The sequence below is a fragment of the Oncorhynchus kisutch genome, linkage group LG24, assembly GCF_002021735.2.
Source record: "Oncorhynchus kisutch isolate 150728-3 linkage group LG24, Okis_V2, whole genome shotgun sequence".
In the NCBI taxonomy this organism is placed as follows: domain Eukaryota; kingdom Metazoa; phylum Chordata; class Actinopteri; order Salmoniformes; family Salmonidae; genus Oncorhynchus; species Oncorhynchus kisutch.
Window position 1 is genome coordinate 26,585,761 of NC_034197.2, and position 17,080 is coordinate 26,602,840.

Below are 17,080 nucleotides of genomic sequence, written 5' to 3' on the forward strand. Positions count from 1 at the left end.
TGAGTAGGGTTGGGCTGTGTTGGGGTGACATATTCGGGGGTTGGGGGCTGGGAATAAGGTGTTTTCGAATTTTCCTCAATTTGAAGATCGTGACATTGTAAATTTAGTGTCAAATAAGGTGGTCAATAGGTTATTGACCACTTCCACTTAAAAGGTGCGATATCGTTGGATAACCTTGTTTGTTAGCCTAATGGTGAATCTCAAGTCAACTAAATCTGACCACTGCTTTAGAATTTGTCAGAATTTGCCCATTAGTAAAACAGAGAAAACAAAATGTCATGAGATATTGAGAAAACATGCTCCATCACGATGTCAGTGTTGGATGTGTACATGGGGGGGGGGCGACTTTCAGATGACATTGACGCTATGTAGATGGGAATTGAGAATTGTACTCCCCCCCCAACGTTTCTGGTTGTTGACGTTAGACAGTCGCACAAGGCGATGCGGCTGCTTCTCGTGTTGATTTAGCCACCTCGTCAGCACGCGCGCGCTGGACAGCTCCCGGCAGCTGGATACGTGTGCGCTCTCCTCTAGGACACTTGTGGCGCTTGTTCCAAGTATTTTAATGGAAAAACAATATCTTTATGTTCCAAGTAAAACTGGAAGTTTACAACTTCAGAGGGAATCTACGGATACCTCGTTTCGAGATTTGTGGCAGGCAGCACATCCTCGGTGGCAGAGAGCGCAGCTTCATTGTGAGTAAATTCGATTATTTGATGTGTGTGTGAATTCCCTACCAATGCGTTTCCCGGTGTGACAATTACATGAATCGTTTATAGTCAGGGATAAAGCAACAAGCAAGATGATGATTTAAATCGTAGTTTAACGTGACAGTATGGAACTGTTGTAACCATAATGACTTTAGGTAATGAAGAAAATACACCTTGTTTTATAGCCAATTAAATGCAGAATAGACGGCTCTCCTGGTTGATTGAATGGTTCATATAACTGTACATGTTTTTGTCATATAGGAGTGCGTTTGGTTCTCTATTCCTCGAATGTCATTTGTGCAGCCTGGTGCGTAAAAGCTTTACGCTTTGGGCATTCCTTTGTCCCCCCAATGCAATTGTGATCCAGTTTGGTTGAGATATTGCTGTTGGTTTTTCTGTCTACTTAAATCAGTGCATAGGTAGTGCATAGGTAATTAGTAAGCGTATCTGCATGTGTCAGTTGCACTGCGTAATTGTTGCTCTCTCAGATTGGATGTGCATATGTAATTGTCGAATGTTATGTTGCGATGTTGCGTTTTGCGCGTGAGCTCGGTGGCTTGGATAATAACAATGTCTGAAAGTTGTTTTCTTTGCAAGTAATGATGCATTCGGTGATGTGCATTCTCGACATTGGACTGTATTCATTTGCAAATTGTGTTGGTTTGATTGTAAGAATATTGTGGATGGGAGAAGTAGGCTTCATAGCCAATAAACAATCTACGTACAAACCTATCGTATGCGTTGTTATATGGGTGGAAAAGTCCTGTGCCATCATTAATGTGCCATTGTTGTTTTTTTATAGCATTCTTGTGTTTTAGACTCTGCATTGCATATATTTGGTCGGACGTTTATTGGTGTCTAGAGTGGAGTCGATCGAAAAAACATAACTTTCAAAATGCATTTTATTTTCAGTAATTTACAAACGCCAAGGTGTGTATTGAACAGTCCCATTCTGTAGCAAATCTATTGTAAACGTCATCATGTTGTTTAATCAATTTCCCAATTTGAGTGCGCACACAAAAACCGACCAATCACTGTATTCACCGATTCCAGGTTAACGGCAACAGACTGTCCCTATAGCCTTCACCTGCTTTCAAACATTTGGTTCAGAGGATTTGACCAAAAACCGCGAAGCTGCTGTCTGCGTGGACTGGTGCTGAAGCTCCCCTTTCAAAGGCCAGGACCACTGACACATCGAAAGACATGGCTACCAACGGCACCAAAGCAGATGGACAAGTAACAGAACTTAACGAAGTGGCAACTAATGACAAACCCAAGTCACTGGACGTGAAAGGGGAAAATACCAAAAAGGATCTTCCCGAAAGAGAAACATGGGGAGGGAGATTCGATTTCCTTCTGTCGTGTGTAGGTTATGCAATTGGACTGGGCAACGTATGGAGATTTCCATATCTCTGTGGAAAAAACGGTGGAGGTAAACACGATTTTTTTTAAAGTCATATCACCTACATATAACCTAAGCTCATTTCACTCTTAAGTAGGCCTAAGTGCTTAGTCAATATTGAGAACCCTAATTATTATGAAAAGTGATTACCACAATGTCCCTTGTGTAAGAGCACAGACACGCATTTTTCATTTCCTAATTGAATAAGATTCCAATTAGCTTCCACAGTGGGCTGTAAGTAACATTCAATTGCTTATGTCTCGTTTTATTTGGAACATTTCTATTTGGTTTGATTTACTTGTGTCTATGCAGGAGCCTTCTTGATCCCCTATTTTTTGACACTCATATTTGCTGGGATGCCCCTGTTCCTGCTGGAGACGGCTCTTGGTCAATACACCTCAATTGGTGGGCTTGGAGTCTGGAAACTGGCTCCCGTATTCAAAGGTATACATTCTACTCATGCAATGCTCTTACTGTATGTCTAAAAGCATTTTTTTTTGTATCAAATCAAATTCCTAGTAGTCAGGTGGTCCCTTGTGCACCGATCTTTATGTTATTCTGTAAGTCTCTATGAATATGTTGGAGCATTAGGAGCATGCACAAAAAATGTCATCAATTTCCATCTCATAGGTGTTGGCCTTGCAGCAGCTGTCCTGGCCTTCTGGCTTAACATTTATTACATTGTCATCATTGCCTGGGCCATTTACTATCTCTACAACTCCTTTACCACTGTAAGTACCACACCTTTATCTCCTACAACTCCTTTACCACTGTAAGTACCACACCTTTACCACCTACAACTCCTTTACCACTGTAAGTACCACACCTTTACCTCCTACAACTCCTTTACCACTGTAAGTACCACACCTTTACCTCCTACAACTCCTTTACCATTGTAAGTACCACACCTTTACCTCCTACAACTCCTTTACCACTGTAAGTACCACACCTTTACCTCCTACAACTCCTTTACCACTGTAAGTACCACACCTTTACCTCCTACAACTCCTTTACCACTGTAAGTACCACACCTTTACCACCTACAAACCACATGGGGATGAGACAAACATGTGTTGCAGCTTTGCTCTATGCTCTCTGAGGATTGTAACATGCTTGTTGATGCCATGTGAGATTTCTCATTGTGTCAAGGAGGAAAGCAAACATTATCCTTCCGTTTTTTTACATTATCCTTCTGTTTTTCAGGAACTTCCATGGAGCTCATGTGGCAATCCATGGAACACAGAAAAGTGTTACTCAAACTACAGTATAGTTGATAACACCAATCTTACCAGCGCGGTGATGGAGTTTTGGGAGTAAGACACTAGCTGCTTTTAAAAAAAATGTTGCTTCAGCACAGCATTACAGTACCCTGCATGACTGCTTGAGAAGTATAAAAGGACATTTCCTTTGCTGCAAAGCATTCTCCCAGTCTGTATAATAGTCTTATTGTTACTCTCTCTGATCTTATAGGCGCAACATGCATCAAATGACCGATGGCTTGGAAAAACCAGGGCAGATCCGAGCTCCACTGGCAATAACACTGGCCATCGCTTGGGTCCTAGTGTACTTCTGTATCTGGAAAGGGGTGAGCTGGACTGGCAAGGTAAGAGATTGGTTTCTCATGGCTGATTTAGGTGTATGCAAAAGCTCTCTCTCATCCAATGTGTGACAGTGATGCAATATTAATCGTTGTCATATCACCTTAATCAATCATTTATATTGCACTGACTATTGCCCAGATAGACTTTTAGAATGAGAGGAGAGACATCAAACCCTCATGTTCAGTAATCATATTCAGGCTCATGGGCCCTTCTCTAATTCCAATTCTCCTGATACAGAAAATTGGGGAGAAATTTGATGATGAGGAGGAGGAGTGAACAAGCCCTCTAACATCAGTTTGTTTGTCATTTCTCTCTCCCTCAGTTGGAACAATGTTACTCCCTGGTGTTGCTACGATTTGGAAATCGAATGTGTCATGTGATCATAGAAAATAACATTTGTTGTGGTCACAAAACCACAACATTTCTTGACTGGATTTCTGTTATTTATTTTCTTCTCTTTTTTTCTGTTCTCTGTGCGAGAGATTGGAGGACAATAAATCCATTGGTATTCCTCTCTAAAGAAAAGGCCTTTGTTTAAGAAGAGACTGAATTGCAAATGTGTTAATTCAATGGCGTATAGCTCATCTGCACTTGACAGTGTTAACATGCATTAATTTCCTGCTGATGGTGACTCATTTATTTGACTTTCTAGGTTGTGTACTTCTCGGCCACGTACCCCTATTTCATGCTTTTCATTCTGTTCTGCCGTGGAGTGACTCTACCTGGAGCCATGGATGGAATTCTCTTCTATATCACCCCTAACTTTGAAAAACTAAAAGAATCTGAGGTACTGAATGAATTTATCATTCTTTGTAAGACAAATACCTGTATGGGAGTCATTCATTTTCAGCCCCTTTGTCATACAGCTAAATGGTTCTCTCCCCTTGTCAGGTATGGCTGGATGCTGCCACTCAGATATTTTTCTCCTACGGTTTGGGACTGGGCTCACTGATAGCTCTTGGCAGCTATAACCCTTTTAATAATAATGTTTACAGGTAAGATGGAGGTAGGCTTCTATTAAATGGAAATATAATGTATCAGACAAGACCTGAAAAGGCAACAATTCGACCAGTATACCTTAACAGTAAATGTGACTGTAAAGTGGACCTTACTATCAGCCATGTACAATGAGAAGCCTAAATCAATGTTATTACAATCGATAAAGTATACTGAACAAAAATATATGTAATTATATGTAATATATGTCATATGTAATTATTTTACTGAGTTGCAGTTCATATAACGAAATCAGTCAATTTAAATCAATTCATTAGGCCCTAATCTATGGATTTCACAGGTGGGCCTGTGAGGGCAAAGGCTCACCCACTGGGGAGCCAGGCCCAGCCAATCATGAGTTTTCCCACAAAAGGGCTTTATTATAGACAGAAATACTTTTCAGTTTCATCGGTTGTCTGGGTGGTTGGTCTCAGACGATCCCACAGGTGAAGAAGTCGGCTGTGGAGGTCCTGGGCTGGTGTGGTTAAACATGGCCTTTTATTGTCCCCAGCACAAGGTGCACCTGGGTAATGATCATGCTGTTTAATCAACTTCTTGATATGCCACACCTGTCAGGTGGATGTATTATCTTGACAAAAGATAAATGCTCACTAACAGGGATGTAAACAAATTTGTGCACAACATTTGAGAGAAATAAGCTTTTTGTGCATATGGAACATTTCCGGATCTTTTATTTCAACTCTTGAAACATTGGAACAACACTTTACATGTTGTGTTCATATTTTTGTTCGGAATAGTATAATTCAGTCTCATATGGGGCCCTTCATATGGCTTTGGATGTGGTAGGATACATCAAATCAAATTAGCCAACAATTTCACAACCTCTTCCCCAAACAGCACATCCATGGTTCTAGGTCACACAAATTGCTCATCAGTTATATAATGATGCAGACTCAGCTTGCGTTTATTTCAATTTACTTGTTGTTTATTAGCGACCCAATATTATTTAGCTACAGGCCACACTTTATATGATGCAATTAGGTTTGTAAATAAGGATTGATTTTGGAAAACTCTTCTTTGCAAAAAGGGGCTTGACATTCATTAGAAATGTACATTGCATTATTTAATATTTAGGTATTACTGTGACATTAAACTTCTTTGGAAAAAATAACATTGTTCCCCATTGGAATGCTTTACAAAAAGTAAATTGCATATATTTTTACAATCTCAGTGCACACCTTATGTGGCCAATATAAATATGTTACTAAGCGGGGATATGTTTTCCACTCAGCAATAATAAGGAATCAACTCTCTCTCTCCTGAGAAGGGCCTTTTTAGGAATCCATGATGATGTTACAAAAGAGATCACAGATCACCTTAAGCTCTGAAAACAGGACGTTTTCATGTTTCCTTTCCCCAGAGACTCTATCATAGTGTGCTGCATCAACTCCTTCACCAGCATGTTTGCGGGCCTGGTCATCTTCTCTATTGTGGGCTTCATGGCGAATGTGACTAACAGACCAATACAAGAAGTCGCAGCTTCAGGTAAACTCAATGCTCCCTCAGAGCACAATAGGGGAGTAATGTTGTCTATTCTGTCTCCTGCTCACTGCCTCAATCCACACAGAGAAATGTAGCCCGGAGAACAGCGAGCTAATGCACTGCTGTGTGTTTGGTATGCAGGTCCAGGCCTGGCTTTTCTGGCATACCCCGAGGCTGTGACCCAGCTGCCTATTTCTCCTCTCTGGGCTATCCTGTTCTTCTCCATGCTGCTGATGCTGGGGATTGACAGTCAGGTAAGGCTGTTTTCATCGACTGCTCCCAGATCTGTGGGGGCTTTAGCCCAATCCTCTCACTGTTGTTGTCATGCCTTGTCAGGGGAGCTGGCTAAAGCACCTACAGATCTGGGACCAGGCTACTTAGGTTCTGACCTAAATGTGTTAGCACAGGTATATATGACACTGGTTTTCTCTGGTCTCTCCACAGGAGAAGCACACTGGCTAATAGATTTTTTCCCCTAGTGGACAGATACACTGTAGCTGAGCCTTGACTTTTACTGTCAACTCCTTTTAATGCAACTATATCACCTCTCTCTCTGCCCCCGGGTGCTCTGTTCTCATGCTTTCAGCTTGTGTATGATATTTGGATAGCCTAACTCTAAGGCCACTGAGTCTGCTAGCAATTATGCTAAATGCTGCTACTCCCGTTTACACAAAACAGATAAATCATAACATTGCACACTTGCGCTCTGACTATTTTGTAATGGAAATGTAATGGTTCAGCAAGATAAATGGCTATATGACATGTTAGAGTTATATTTTCGAGGTCGCTGCCAAAATGGGGTTGCTAGTGCTTAAAAACGAATGGAAATACGCTATATATACAAAAGTATGTGGACACCCCTTCCAATTAGTGGATTAGGCTATTTCAGCCACACCCGTTGCTGGCATGTGTATAAAATCGAGCACACAGCCAATGCAATCTCCATAGACAAATATTGGCAGTAAAATGGCCTACTGAAGAGCTCAGTGATCTTCAACGTGGTATCGTCATTGACAAGTCAGTTTGTCAAACGTCTGCCCTGCTAGAGCTGCCCCGGTCAACTGTAAGTGCTGTTATTGTGAAGTGGAAATGTCTAGGAGCAACAACGGCTCAGCCGTGCAGTGGTAGGCCACACATGCTCACAGAACAGAACCACAGAGTGCTGAAGCTTGTAGTGAATAAAAGTAGTCTTTCCTCAGTTGCAACACTCACTACCAAGTTCCAAACTGCCTCTGGAAGCAACCTCAGCACAATAAGTAAGTTTGAACAACTTGGCCATGTACTGTTATAATCTCTACCCGGCACAGCCAGAAGAGGACTGGCCACCCCTCAGAGCCTGGTTCCTCTTTAGGTTTCTTCCTAGGTTCCTGCCTTTCTAGGGAGTTTTTCCTAGCCACCGTGCTTCTACATCTGCATTGCTTGCTGTTTGGGATTTTAGGCTGGGTTTCTGTATAGCACTTTGTGACATCAGCTGATGTAAAAAGGGCTTTATAAATACATTTGATTGATTGAATAACTGTTTGCCAGGAGCTTCATGAAATGGGTGTCCATGGCCGAGCAGCTGCACACAAGCCTAAGATCACCATGCGCAATGCCAAGCGTCGCTGGAGTGGTGTAAAGCTCACCGCCATGAACTCTGGAGCAGTGGAAACTTGTTTTCTGGATTGATGAATCATGCTTCACCATCTTGCAGTCTGATGGACGAATCTGGGATTGGCAGATGCCAGAACACTACCTGCCCGAATGCATAGTGCCAACTGTAAAGTTTGATGGAGGAGGAATAATGGTCTGGGACTGTTTTTCATGGTTCAGGCTAGGCCCCTCAGTTCCAGTGAAGGAACATTTTAACTCTACAGCATACAATGACATTATAGACGATTGTGTGCTTCCAACTTTGTGGCAAAGGTTTGGGGAAGGCTCTTTCCTGTTTCAGCATGGGAATGCCCTCGTGCACAAAGTGATGTCAATACAGAAAAGTTTTTTCGAGATCGGTGTGGAAGAACTTGACTGCCCAGCACAGAGCCCCATCGAACACCTTTGGGATGAATTGGAATGCCGACTGTGAACCATGCCTAATCACCCAACATCAGTGCACGACCTTAAATTGCTCTTGTGGCTGAATGGAAGCAAATCCATGCAGCAATGTTCCAACATTTAGCGGAATGCCTTCCCAGAAGATTGGAGGCTGTTATAGCAGCAAAGGGGGAACCAACTCCATATTAATGCCCATGATTTTGGAGTGAGATGTTCAGCAGGTGTACACATACTTTTGGTCATGGGGCGGCAGGTAGCCTAGTGGTTAGCGCGTTGGGCCAGTAACCGAAAGGTTGCTAGATTGAATCCCTGATCTGACAAGGTACAAATCTGTAAAAAATCAAGGTAAAAATCTGTCATTCTGCCCCTGAAAAAGGCAGGTAGACCTCAATGTAAATAAGAATTTGTTCTTAGCTGACTTGCCAAGTGAAATTAAAAGATAGTGTACTCAGACCTCTTGACTTTATTCACACTTTGTTACATTTTGCCCCACAAGGGCAAAGTGAAAACAGGTTTTTAATTATTTTTTGCAAATTAATACAAAATAAAAATCTGAAATACTTAATTTACATAAATATTCAGACCCTTTGCTATGAGACTCGAAATTGAGCTCAGGTGCATTCTATTTCCATTCTACAACTTGATTAGAGTCCACCTGTGGTAAATTCAATTGATTGGACATGATTTGGGAAGGCACACACGTGTCTATATAAGATCCCAAAGCATGTCAGAGCAAAAACCAAGCCATGAGGTTTAAGGAATTGTCCGTAGAGCTCCGATGACAGAATTGAATCGAGGCACAGATCTGGGGAAGGGTACCAAAACATTTCTGCAGCGCTGAAGGTCCCCAAGAACACAGTGGCCTCCATCATTCTTAAATGGAAGAAGTTTGGAACCACCAGGACTCTTCCTAGAGCTGGCCAAACTGAGCAATCGGGGGAGAAGGGCCTTGATCAGGGAGGTGACCAAGAACCTGATGGTCACTCTGACAGAGCTACAGAGTTTCTCTTTGGAGATGGGAGAACCTTCCAGAAGGACAACTATCTCTTCAGCACTCCACCAATCAGGCCTTTATGGTAGAGTGGCGAGACGGAAGCCTCCTCAGAAAAAGGCACATGACAGCCCACTTGGAGTTTGCCAAAAGGCAACTAAACGACTCTCAGACATGAGAAACAAGATTCTCCCCGGTCTGATGAAACCAAGATTGAACTCTTTGGCCTGAATGCCAAGCGTCACATCTGGAGGAAACCAGAATCCGCTCATCACCTGGCCAATACCATCCCTACAGTGAAACATGGTGGTGGCAGCATAATGCTGTGGGGATGTTTCTCAGTGGCAGGGACTTGGGAGACTAGTCAGGTTCGAGGGAAAGATGAACAGAGGAAAGTACAGAGAGATCCTTGAGGAAAACCTACTCCAGGGCACTCAGTACCTCAGACTGGGGCGAAGGTTCACCTTCTAACAGGACAACGACCCTAAGCACACAGACAAGACAATGCAGGAGTGTCTTCAGGACAAGTCTCTGAATGTCCTTGAGTGGTACAGCCAGAGCCTGACTTGAACCTTCTTTATTTCTTCTATTTTCTACATTGTAGAATAATAGTGAAGACTATGAAATAACACATGTGGAATCATGTAGTAACAAAAAAAGTGTTACACAAATCAAAATATATTTTATATTTCAGATTCTTCAAATAGCCACCCTTTGCCTTGATGACAGCTTTGCACACTCTTGACATTCTCTCAATGACTACCTCATGAAGCTGGTTGAGAGAATGCCAAGTGGGGGGATGCACTGTATATATATAACACTGTATATATATAACATGGTGGTCCATGTATATATTTACAAAATCAAATGTATATATATATATTTTTCTACCATTTATATAGTTAGTTCTGGATAATATGTTGGTTATTACAATGTATGCTTTCCATGATCTGAATTAATTCAATATAATCCATGAATATCCGTCTTCTTGGTTACATGGTTATCATACCATACATGGACCGCCATGTTATAAATAAACAAATGTATATTTGCCCAATCAATAAAATGAATGTACAACAGTGATCCTATCCTTCTAGGGATCCATGTCCCTGTAATTTCCAATTACCAGTGCACTTTTTTGGTTCTTTTTTAGTTAAAAAATAAATAAATAACAATTTAACAAATTATGCAGTTGATAAAAATGTATTTATTGTGAAAAAAATTCCAAATAGGAACAAGATGATCAATTACAGATGAAACATGAAGTGATGCCTTGCATAGATACGAAGGAAAGTACTGTAAATATCTCCCCTTTTTAGCTGTGTCCCCCATTTTGTGTGTGTGTTTGTAGTTCTGCACAGTGGAGGGCTTTATAACAGCTCTGGTGGATGAGTTTCCCAGGGCACTGAGGGGCAGGAGAGAGCTCTTCATCGCTGCTGTCTGCCTGGTCTCCTACCTGATTGGCCTGTCCAACATCACACAGGTACAGCACACCACAGCACACCACATAACACGCTATCTCTCTCTCTCTCTCTCTCTCTCTCTCTCTCTCTCTCTCTCTCTCTCTCTCTCTCTCTCTCTCTCTCTCTTTTCTCTCTCTCTCTCTCTCTCTCTCTCTCTCTCTCTCTCTCTCTCTCTCTCTCTCTCTCTCTCTCTCTCTCTCTCTCTCTCTCTCTCTCTCTCTCTCTCTCTCTCTCTCTCTCTCTCTCTCTCTCTCTCTCTCTCTCTCTCTCTCTCTCTCTCTCTCTCTCTCTCTCTTCTCTCTCTCTCTCTCTCTCTCTCGCTCTCTCTCTCACTCTCTTTCTCACGTCACTGTGTCAATTCCACTAATGCCATTGACCAGTTAAACCTCCAAGCTCAATGATACAGTAGTTGATAGAAAATGTGAATTACACTGGATAACACTATTGCTGTTTAATTTAATTTATAGAAAAAAAAGATTTGTTTAGACCATTCTGTTTGTTTGATTACACATGCTGTTGAAATCGGATCCCAACACTCATTTTTCTATCTGAGATAAGGACATTGATATAATGTAGAGACCACAGACCACTGCATATGGGTTATTTTGGCACTGTGACTCATCCATCTGTGTTGTGTCACTAGGGAGGCCTGTACGTGTTCAAGCTCTTCGACTACTACTCTGCCAGTGGGATGTGCCTGCTCTTCCTGGTCTTCTTTGAGTGCATCTCCATATCCTGGTTCTATGGTAGGTATAGTCTCTAGGCAACATCAGATTGCAGTGAATAGTATACATCAGAAACACCCTATTTCAACATGACAAAATGACCTGTTACAGTGATATATCCTCAGGTAAGATTTGTGAAAAAGAAATTAAAGCGTTTTCTCTCTGTTCCTAAAGTGAGGGGATGAACAATGAATGAACTAGATGGTCTAGGTACAGTTGAATGATAGAATAACCTCACACCTGTCCAAAGACATCAGTCCAACTTCAACCCCTGGGACTTCAACTCTGCTAACGTGTCCTACACTACACCAACTCTCCTTCCTCATCACAATTCACGGCAGACTAGCGGTAAATTGGAAGGAATTGAATTTGAATACTTTGATCATGCATTCATTTGTCTCACAGGTGTGAACAAGTTCTATGACAACATCCAGGAGATGATTGGCTACAAGCCCTGTATATGGTGGAAGCTGTGCTGGGTCTGTTTCACTCCTCTCATCGTGGCTGTAAGTAGTACAACCATACACATCCAATACAACATTTGACATGAAAAATGAAAATAACCAATAACATCAATAATGATAATTAGGGACCACAATGGAAATAACGGCCAACTGTATTGTGCAATCCTGGTCACGTTTTTAAAAAAGAAGCTTTGTACTGTGTGTATATATCTATTATTTTTTACTGTCAAATAAAATAAATCAATCAGTCACTGACCTGCCTCAATCAATTCTGAGACAGAGACAGAAAGTGCCTAAGAAGCTGTGGTGTCGGGATTAATAAGGATCGTACCATGTCTCCCACAGGGGGTGTTCCTGTTCAGTGCAGTCCAAATGGTTCCTCTCACCTTGAACAACTACGTGTTCCCCGCCTGGGGCCAGGGAGTGGGCTGGCTCATGGCTCTGTCCTCCATGGTCCTCATTCCTGGTTACATGGTCTACATGTATCTCGGACTCAAGGGCACCTGGAAAGAGGTAAGTGACACGATAATGATTATGGATATAGTTCTCCCGTTTCTCTAAGTGCAAGAGAATCAATTCAATTTGGTGATGATTGATATGTAACCTTAATGATAAAAAAACAAACATGTTTAAGAACTAGTAAAAATATCATTTCAGTCAGGTTCTCCTCTCTGGACATGTTAGAGTTGCACTCATTGTGTTACCTAATGAACTGTTTTGTTGTGAATTTTTCTCAGCGCCTGCAGATAATGTTTCAGCCGCCTGCAGTGGTTCGACGGCCACAGGAGAATGGGCCTGAGGCAGTGGTTGCGGAGACCAACATAGCTAGTCCTTCTAACCCGGCCAACCCAGCTAACCTGACCAACCCAGTTAGCCCTGCCAACCCAGCAAGCCCTGGCAACCCAGCTAGTTCTGGCAACCCGGCTAGTTCTGGCAACCCAGCTAGTCCTGCCAACCCAACTGCTACAAGCCCAGTTGCTGCAGCCCCGGCCAGCCCAACACCTCCAGCCATTCCAGTTACTCTGGCTAGCCCTGTGAACCCAACCAGTCTGACCGTCCCAACCGTCCCTACCGTCCCTATCACTCCAGCCAACCCAACCAGCCCTACCAGCCCACCACCCAATCCAGTTAGCGCAACAGCAACTGAGCCAGCCATCCCACCACTCAATATAGCAAGCTCAACCAACTCAACCAACCTTACCAACCTAACCAACGCAGAGGCCAATGTCTAGACAAGGCAGAACCCTCATGGAGAAAGTGCAGTCAACGTTGAACATTACCAAGGACTTCCAAGATTTTAATTGATTCACCTACCTCCATGGGCAATATCTGATCAAACCGGATTTAAAAATCATGTTTAATTTTTCTGCATTTGTAAAGCCAACACGCTGATGTTTTTTTTATTGGTATGCATTACAAATACAAAAATCAAAGACTGTTAGTGTTCACAAAATCTACTGTAATCTGGGTAAAAAAAATATGTAAGCATACTGTGTAATACTGTGAGAGAAAAAAAACGACTGAAAATGTAGAATAGCAATTTGTTGAATATCTTCATGAACCAAGTAAATACAGTGTGACTATGGTAGAGATGAAGTTCTGGTGAATAAAATGGTCGGGGTCAAATTATTGTGGTTGTTTACTAAGCCTTACTTGCACTCTGTGGGGCTGATTACAGGCCACATGGCAATGAGGGAACTCTGATGAAGAAGCACAATGCCAATAAGAAGTTTAAAGTATATGAACCCTGGATTTATCCAGTATTAATGTTGCAAAATATTTTCTGTGTGAGAGAGACTGTTATTTTATCACCATTTTTTGTATATATTTTTTTTTACTTTAATGTGATTGAAACATTTTTTGAATTATTTTTAGGATGTTTTCTACTATCAGTGTTGTGACCGAGGACCAAAATTGTAGGCAGACGAAAGCAAGAACTATCTATGCCATGCAGTGTTCAGTTTGCGAAGCACAGGGTATCAAAAACGTACATAAAATGCAAAAGCACAGGGTATAGAACAGTGATTTACAAACATTGACTATCCCTTAATGCTGACAGTCAATCCTGTTTACTTTTTTGCATGCTTTCCTCAGTAACATCAGATAAAATTCCAAAATGTCTCCTGACAGATCCAAAACGAGAACAGAGAAGGCTTTAAGCCAGTTATCAACCAATTTATGCCAAGCCATAGTCTGTTTGCATGACTCGGCTGATCTCCAGAAAATCACTTTGTATGCTAGAAAACAATATTGGACCAACTCTATGTTTAAAGATAGTCCTTTTCTGTTCACTCTTATGTGTAATGATCAATTATAGTTTGATCAGTATGTATTCAGCAATACATATGTAGATGTATAGGTCAGGCCAGTAGAAGACTGGTCTGTTTCTAATTGTCTTTTCGTTGTCTTTGCTTTACTAGTGAAAAGCACAAAGCTTTAACTTTTGCCATGGCATGTTAAGACAATGCTAGTTTGCTTCTATGGCAGCTATAGTGAAAAGCATTTGGTCCAACAAAACAAGTTTACTTTGAAAAGCAAAACAACTAAGTGAAAATGTGAAATGGCTACAGTTCATGTCCTGTCACTTTTGTATAAAGTTACTCTACCACAGTTTTCTCTGGAACCTTGTTGTAAAACTGTACTGTGTAAAACATGTAACTGTGAATGTTTGTAATACATTGGAAGTTATTGTCTAAATGTTGAAAAAATTCGAAAGGAGTTGCTGTTTTCTGCAATAATATTTTCACAGAAACTAAAGCACATATCTTACAGAAATATACTAAATGATGATGACAATGAAGACATTGACGATTATATTACAAATAGAAACTATGTCTAGTAAAAAATGATATTGTTTTGTATATTTTTAACAGTCTCACTGCCTAATGTACAACAAAATATAAACATGATATGTATCTAAATGGTGTCATATGATAAAGCACGATTGTCATGTTATAAAAAAAGGAAAAAGCTGAAAAAATAAAGAATTATAGAAAATATGAATAACTGTCCTGCATTTGTTTATTACTGTGCTCAAGCAAAATGCAGTGTTTGCTGTACAGTAGCTTTTGATGTTGTGAAATTAGGTCACCATAATAGACCTCTCAAATACTAAACAGAAAACATCAGGAACACCTGCTCTTTCCATGACACAGACTGATTGATGTCACTTGTTAAATACACTTCAATCAGTGTAGATGAAGGGGAGGAGACAGGATAGAGAAAGATTTTTAAGCCTTGAGAGAATTGAGACATGGATTGTGTATGTGTGCCATTCAGAGGGTGAATGGGAAAAACTAAATATTTTAGTGCCTTTGAACAGGTTATGGTAGTAGGTGTCAGGCGCACCGGTTTGAGTGTGTCAAGAACTGCAACGCTGCTGGGTTTTTCACGCTCCCATGTGTATCAAGAAAGGTCCACCACCCAAAGGACATCTAGCCAACTTAATACAACTATGGGAAGCATTGGAGTCAACATGTGCCAGCATCCGTGTGGAACACTTTCAACACATTGTCCAAGCCCCGACGAATTGAGGCTGTTCTGAGAGCAAAAGGTGGTTGAACTCAATATTAGCAAGGTGTTCCTAATGTTTTGTATGCTCAGTCTGCATCAAACCTCTGAGTAGTAATTGGGAAGTGTTTTGACTCTCTAAAAAGAGAGATATTTGTCATGATATTTGTAATTAATAGATTTACACACTTAAGAAAATGCTATCTAGAAAAAAATATGTAAGGATTTGTAGCAAATATATAGCAAGAACGGAAAAGCATATGAAGGCAATTGTTAATTACTATTACCTTGGAGGTGTACTATAGAACCAGGTGGGAGACTAGAAATGCAATATAAATCCATTGTTCAGTATACCGGGGAAAGAAATCCTGCCAAAGGTAACAGTAGCCCAGGCCAATGTTTTCACTACAATAAATCATTTCTAAACAAAACATTTGGCTTTTGGAGAGTTTAGAACAACCATGAAAAGACAATGAGAACAAAATGTCTGAAACCTTCCCTTGTGATGTACAGTAGTGTTTCAGAAACCCAGTCTGATAGCGAAGCCTCAGCAGGCTAGAAAAACATCACCAGAAAACTGCTCTGGCCCCGGGACCTGGCGTGCCGACCCGCCTCATCTCTCCGACCTTTTACAGCTGTGTGTGTGTCTTCCTTCATTCTCCCCAACCTCCTGCAGTTGCTGCATCCATTAGCTTCCAGTGTGATAAACGAGACTGCACCAGCTGACACCACAACAATGACTCGCAAACAATGAGACATACCCTCTAGTAGCTTGTGGCAAATTGTGTGTGTGTGTGGGCGTGCATGCTTGTGTGTGTACGTGCGGGTATGTGTGTGTGTGTAACTTCATATCAAATTGGGGGTTGAATAATGCCCATAATGGCAGTACATATAAACTTGCCGATGATGGATGGCTTAGAAGCCTCCCTATTCCCAGTAGTGTAATTTAGCATCATTACCCATGAAAACCAGTCACCGCTGAGGCCACTGAATCTGATGTCTTATGTCCACAAAGACAATGGATCGTCGTTCTCAGCTGGGGAGGACACAAGAAGGAAGCTCTTGATTAGTTGGAAGCAATCTAGCAGAACACAGTTATTCTTCTGTTCTGAAATCAAAATTAGGCATTGCAGCATCAAATTGTGATACATATAACACAATTTTCATTGGAAATACAAGTCTTTCTCCATATAGAGACCCATAAATGTACATACATTGACTGTTAATACAGCATATATTTTACCATACATACCAGTGGAGGGTGCTGAGGGGAGGACGTCTCATAATAATGGCTGGGATGGAGTCAACGGAATGGTATCAAACACATGTTTTTCTTTGGTTTTCATGTGTTTGAAGTCATTCCATTCACTCCATTCCAGCCATTATACTCCATTCCAGCCATTTGTATGAGTCGCTCTCCCCTCAGCAACCTCCATTGATACAAACAGTGGCTTCAGAAAGTATTTAGACCCCTTGACTTTTTCCACATTTTATTACGTTACAGCCTTATTATGAAATTGATTTTTTTTCTCTCTCAGCAATCGACACAGAATACCCCATAATGATAAAGTAAAAACAGGTTTTTGGAAATTGTAGCACATGTATTACAAATAAAAACAGAAATACCTTATTTACGTAAGTATTCAGACTCTCCACCAATCAGGCCTTTATGGTAGAGTGG

The 17,080-nt window shown here is 41.2% G+C and overlaps 1 protein-coding gene across 3 annotated transcripts; it reads left to right on the forward strand.

The window, feature by feature from the left end:
• The first annotated feature begins 288 nt into the window (after window positions 1-288).
• On the forward strand, window positions 289-14,892 carry LOC109869839 (sodium- and chloride-dependent GABA transporter 1-like). 3 transcript variants are annotated; one of them, XM_020460110.2, is made up of 15 exons: window positions 289-695; window positions 1,764-2,142; window positions 2,425-2,556; window positions 2,743-2,843; window positions 3,316-3,425; window positions 3,583-3,715; window positions 4,366-4,500; window positions 4,605-4,708; window positions 6,091-6,215; window positions 6,354-6,466; window positions 10,589-10,720; window positions 11,344-11,446; window positions 11,831-11,931; window positions 12,235-12,402; window positions 12,627-14,892. In XM_020460110.2, exons 2-15 carry the CDS (start codon window positions 1,914-1,916, stop codon window positions 13,119-13,121), a joined length of 2,181 nt encoding a protein of 726 aa, XP_020315699.1. In that variant the 5' UTR covers window positions 289-695; window positions 1,764-1,913; the 3' UTR covers window positions 13,122-14,892. The 3 variants fall into 3 exon arrangements, with proteins under 3 accessions (XP_020315699.1, XP_020315700.1, XP_020315701.1); XM_020460111.2 differs by lacking the exons at window positions 289-695; window positions 1,764-2,142; window positions 2,425-2,556; window positions 2,743-2,843 and adding an exon at window positions 2,907-2,925 and having other exon boundaries at window positions 12,627-14,811; XM_020460112.2 differs by lacking the exons at window positions 289-695; window positions 1,764-2,142; window positions 2,425-2,556; window positions 2,743-2,843 and adding an exon at window positions 3,112-3,130 and having other exon boundaries at window positions 12,627-14,811.
• The last annotated feature ends 2,188 nt before the right edge of the window (window positions 14,893-17,080 follow it).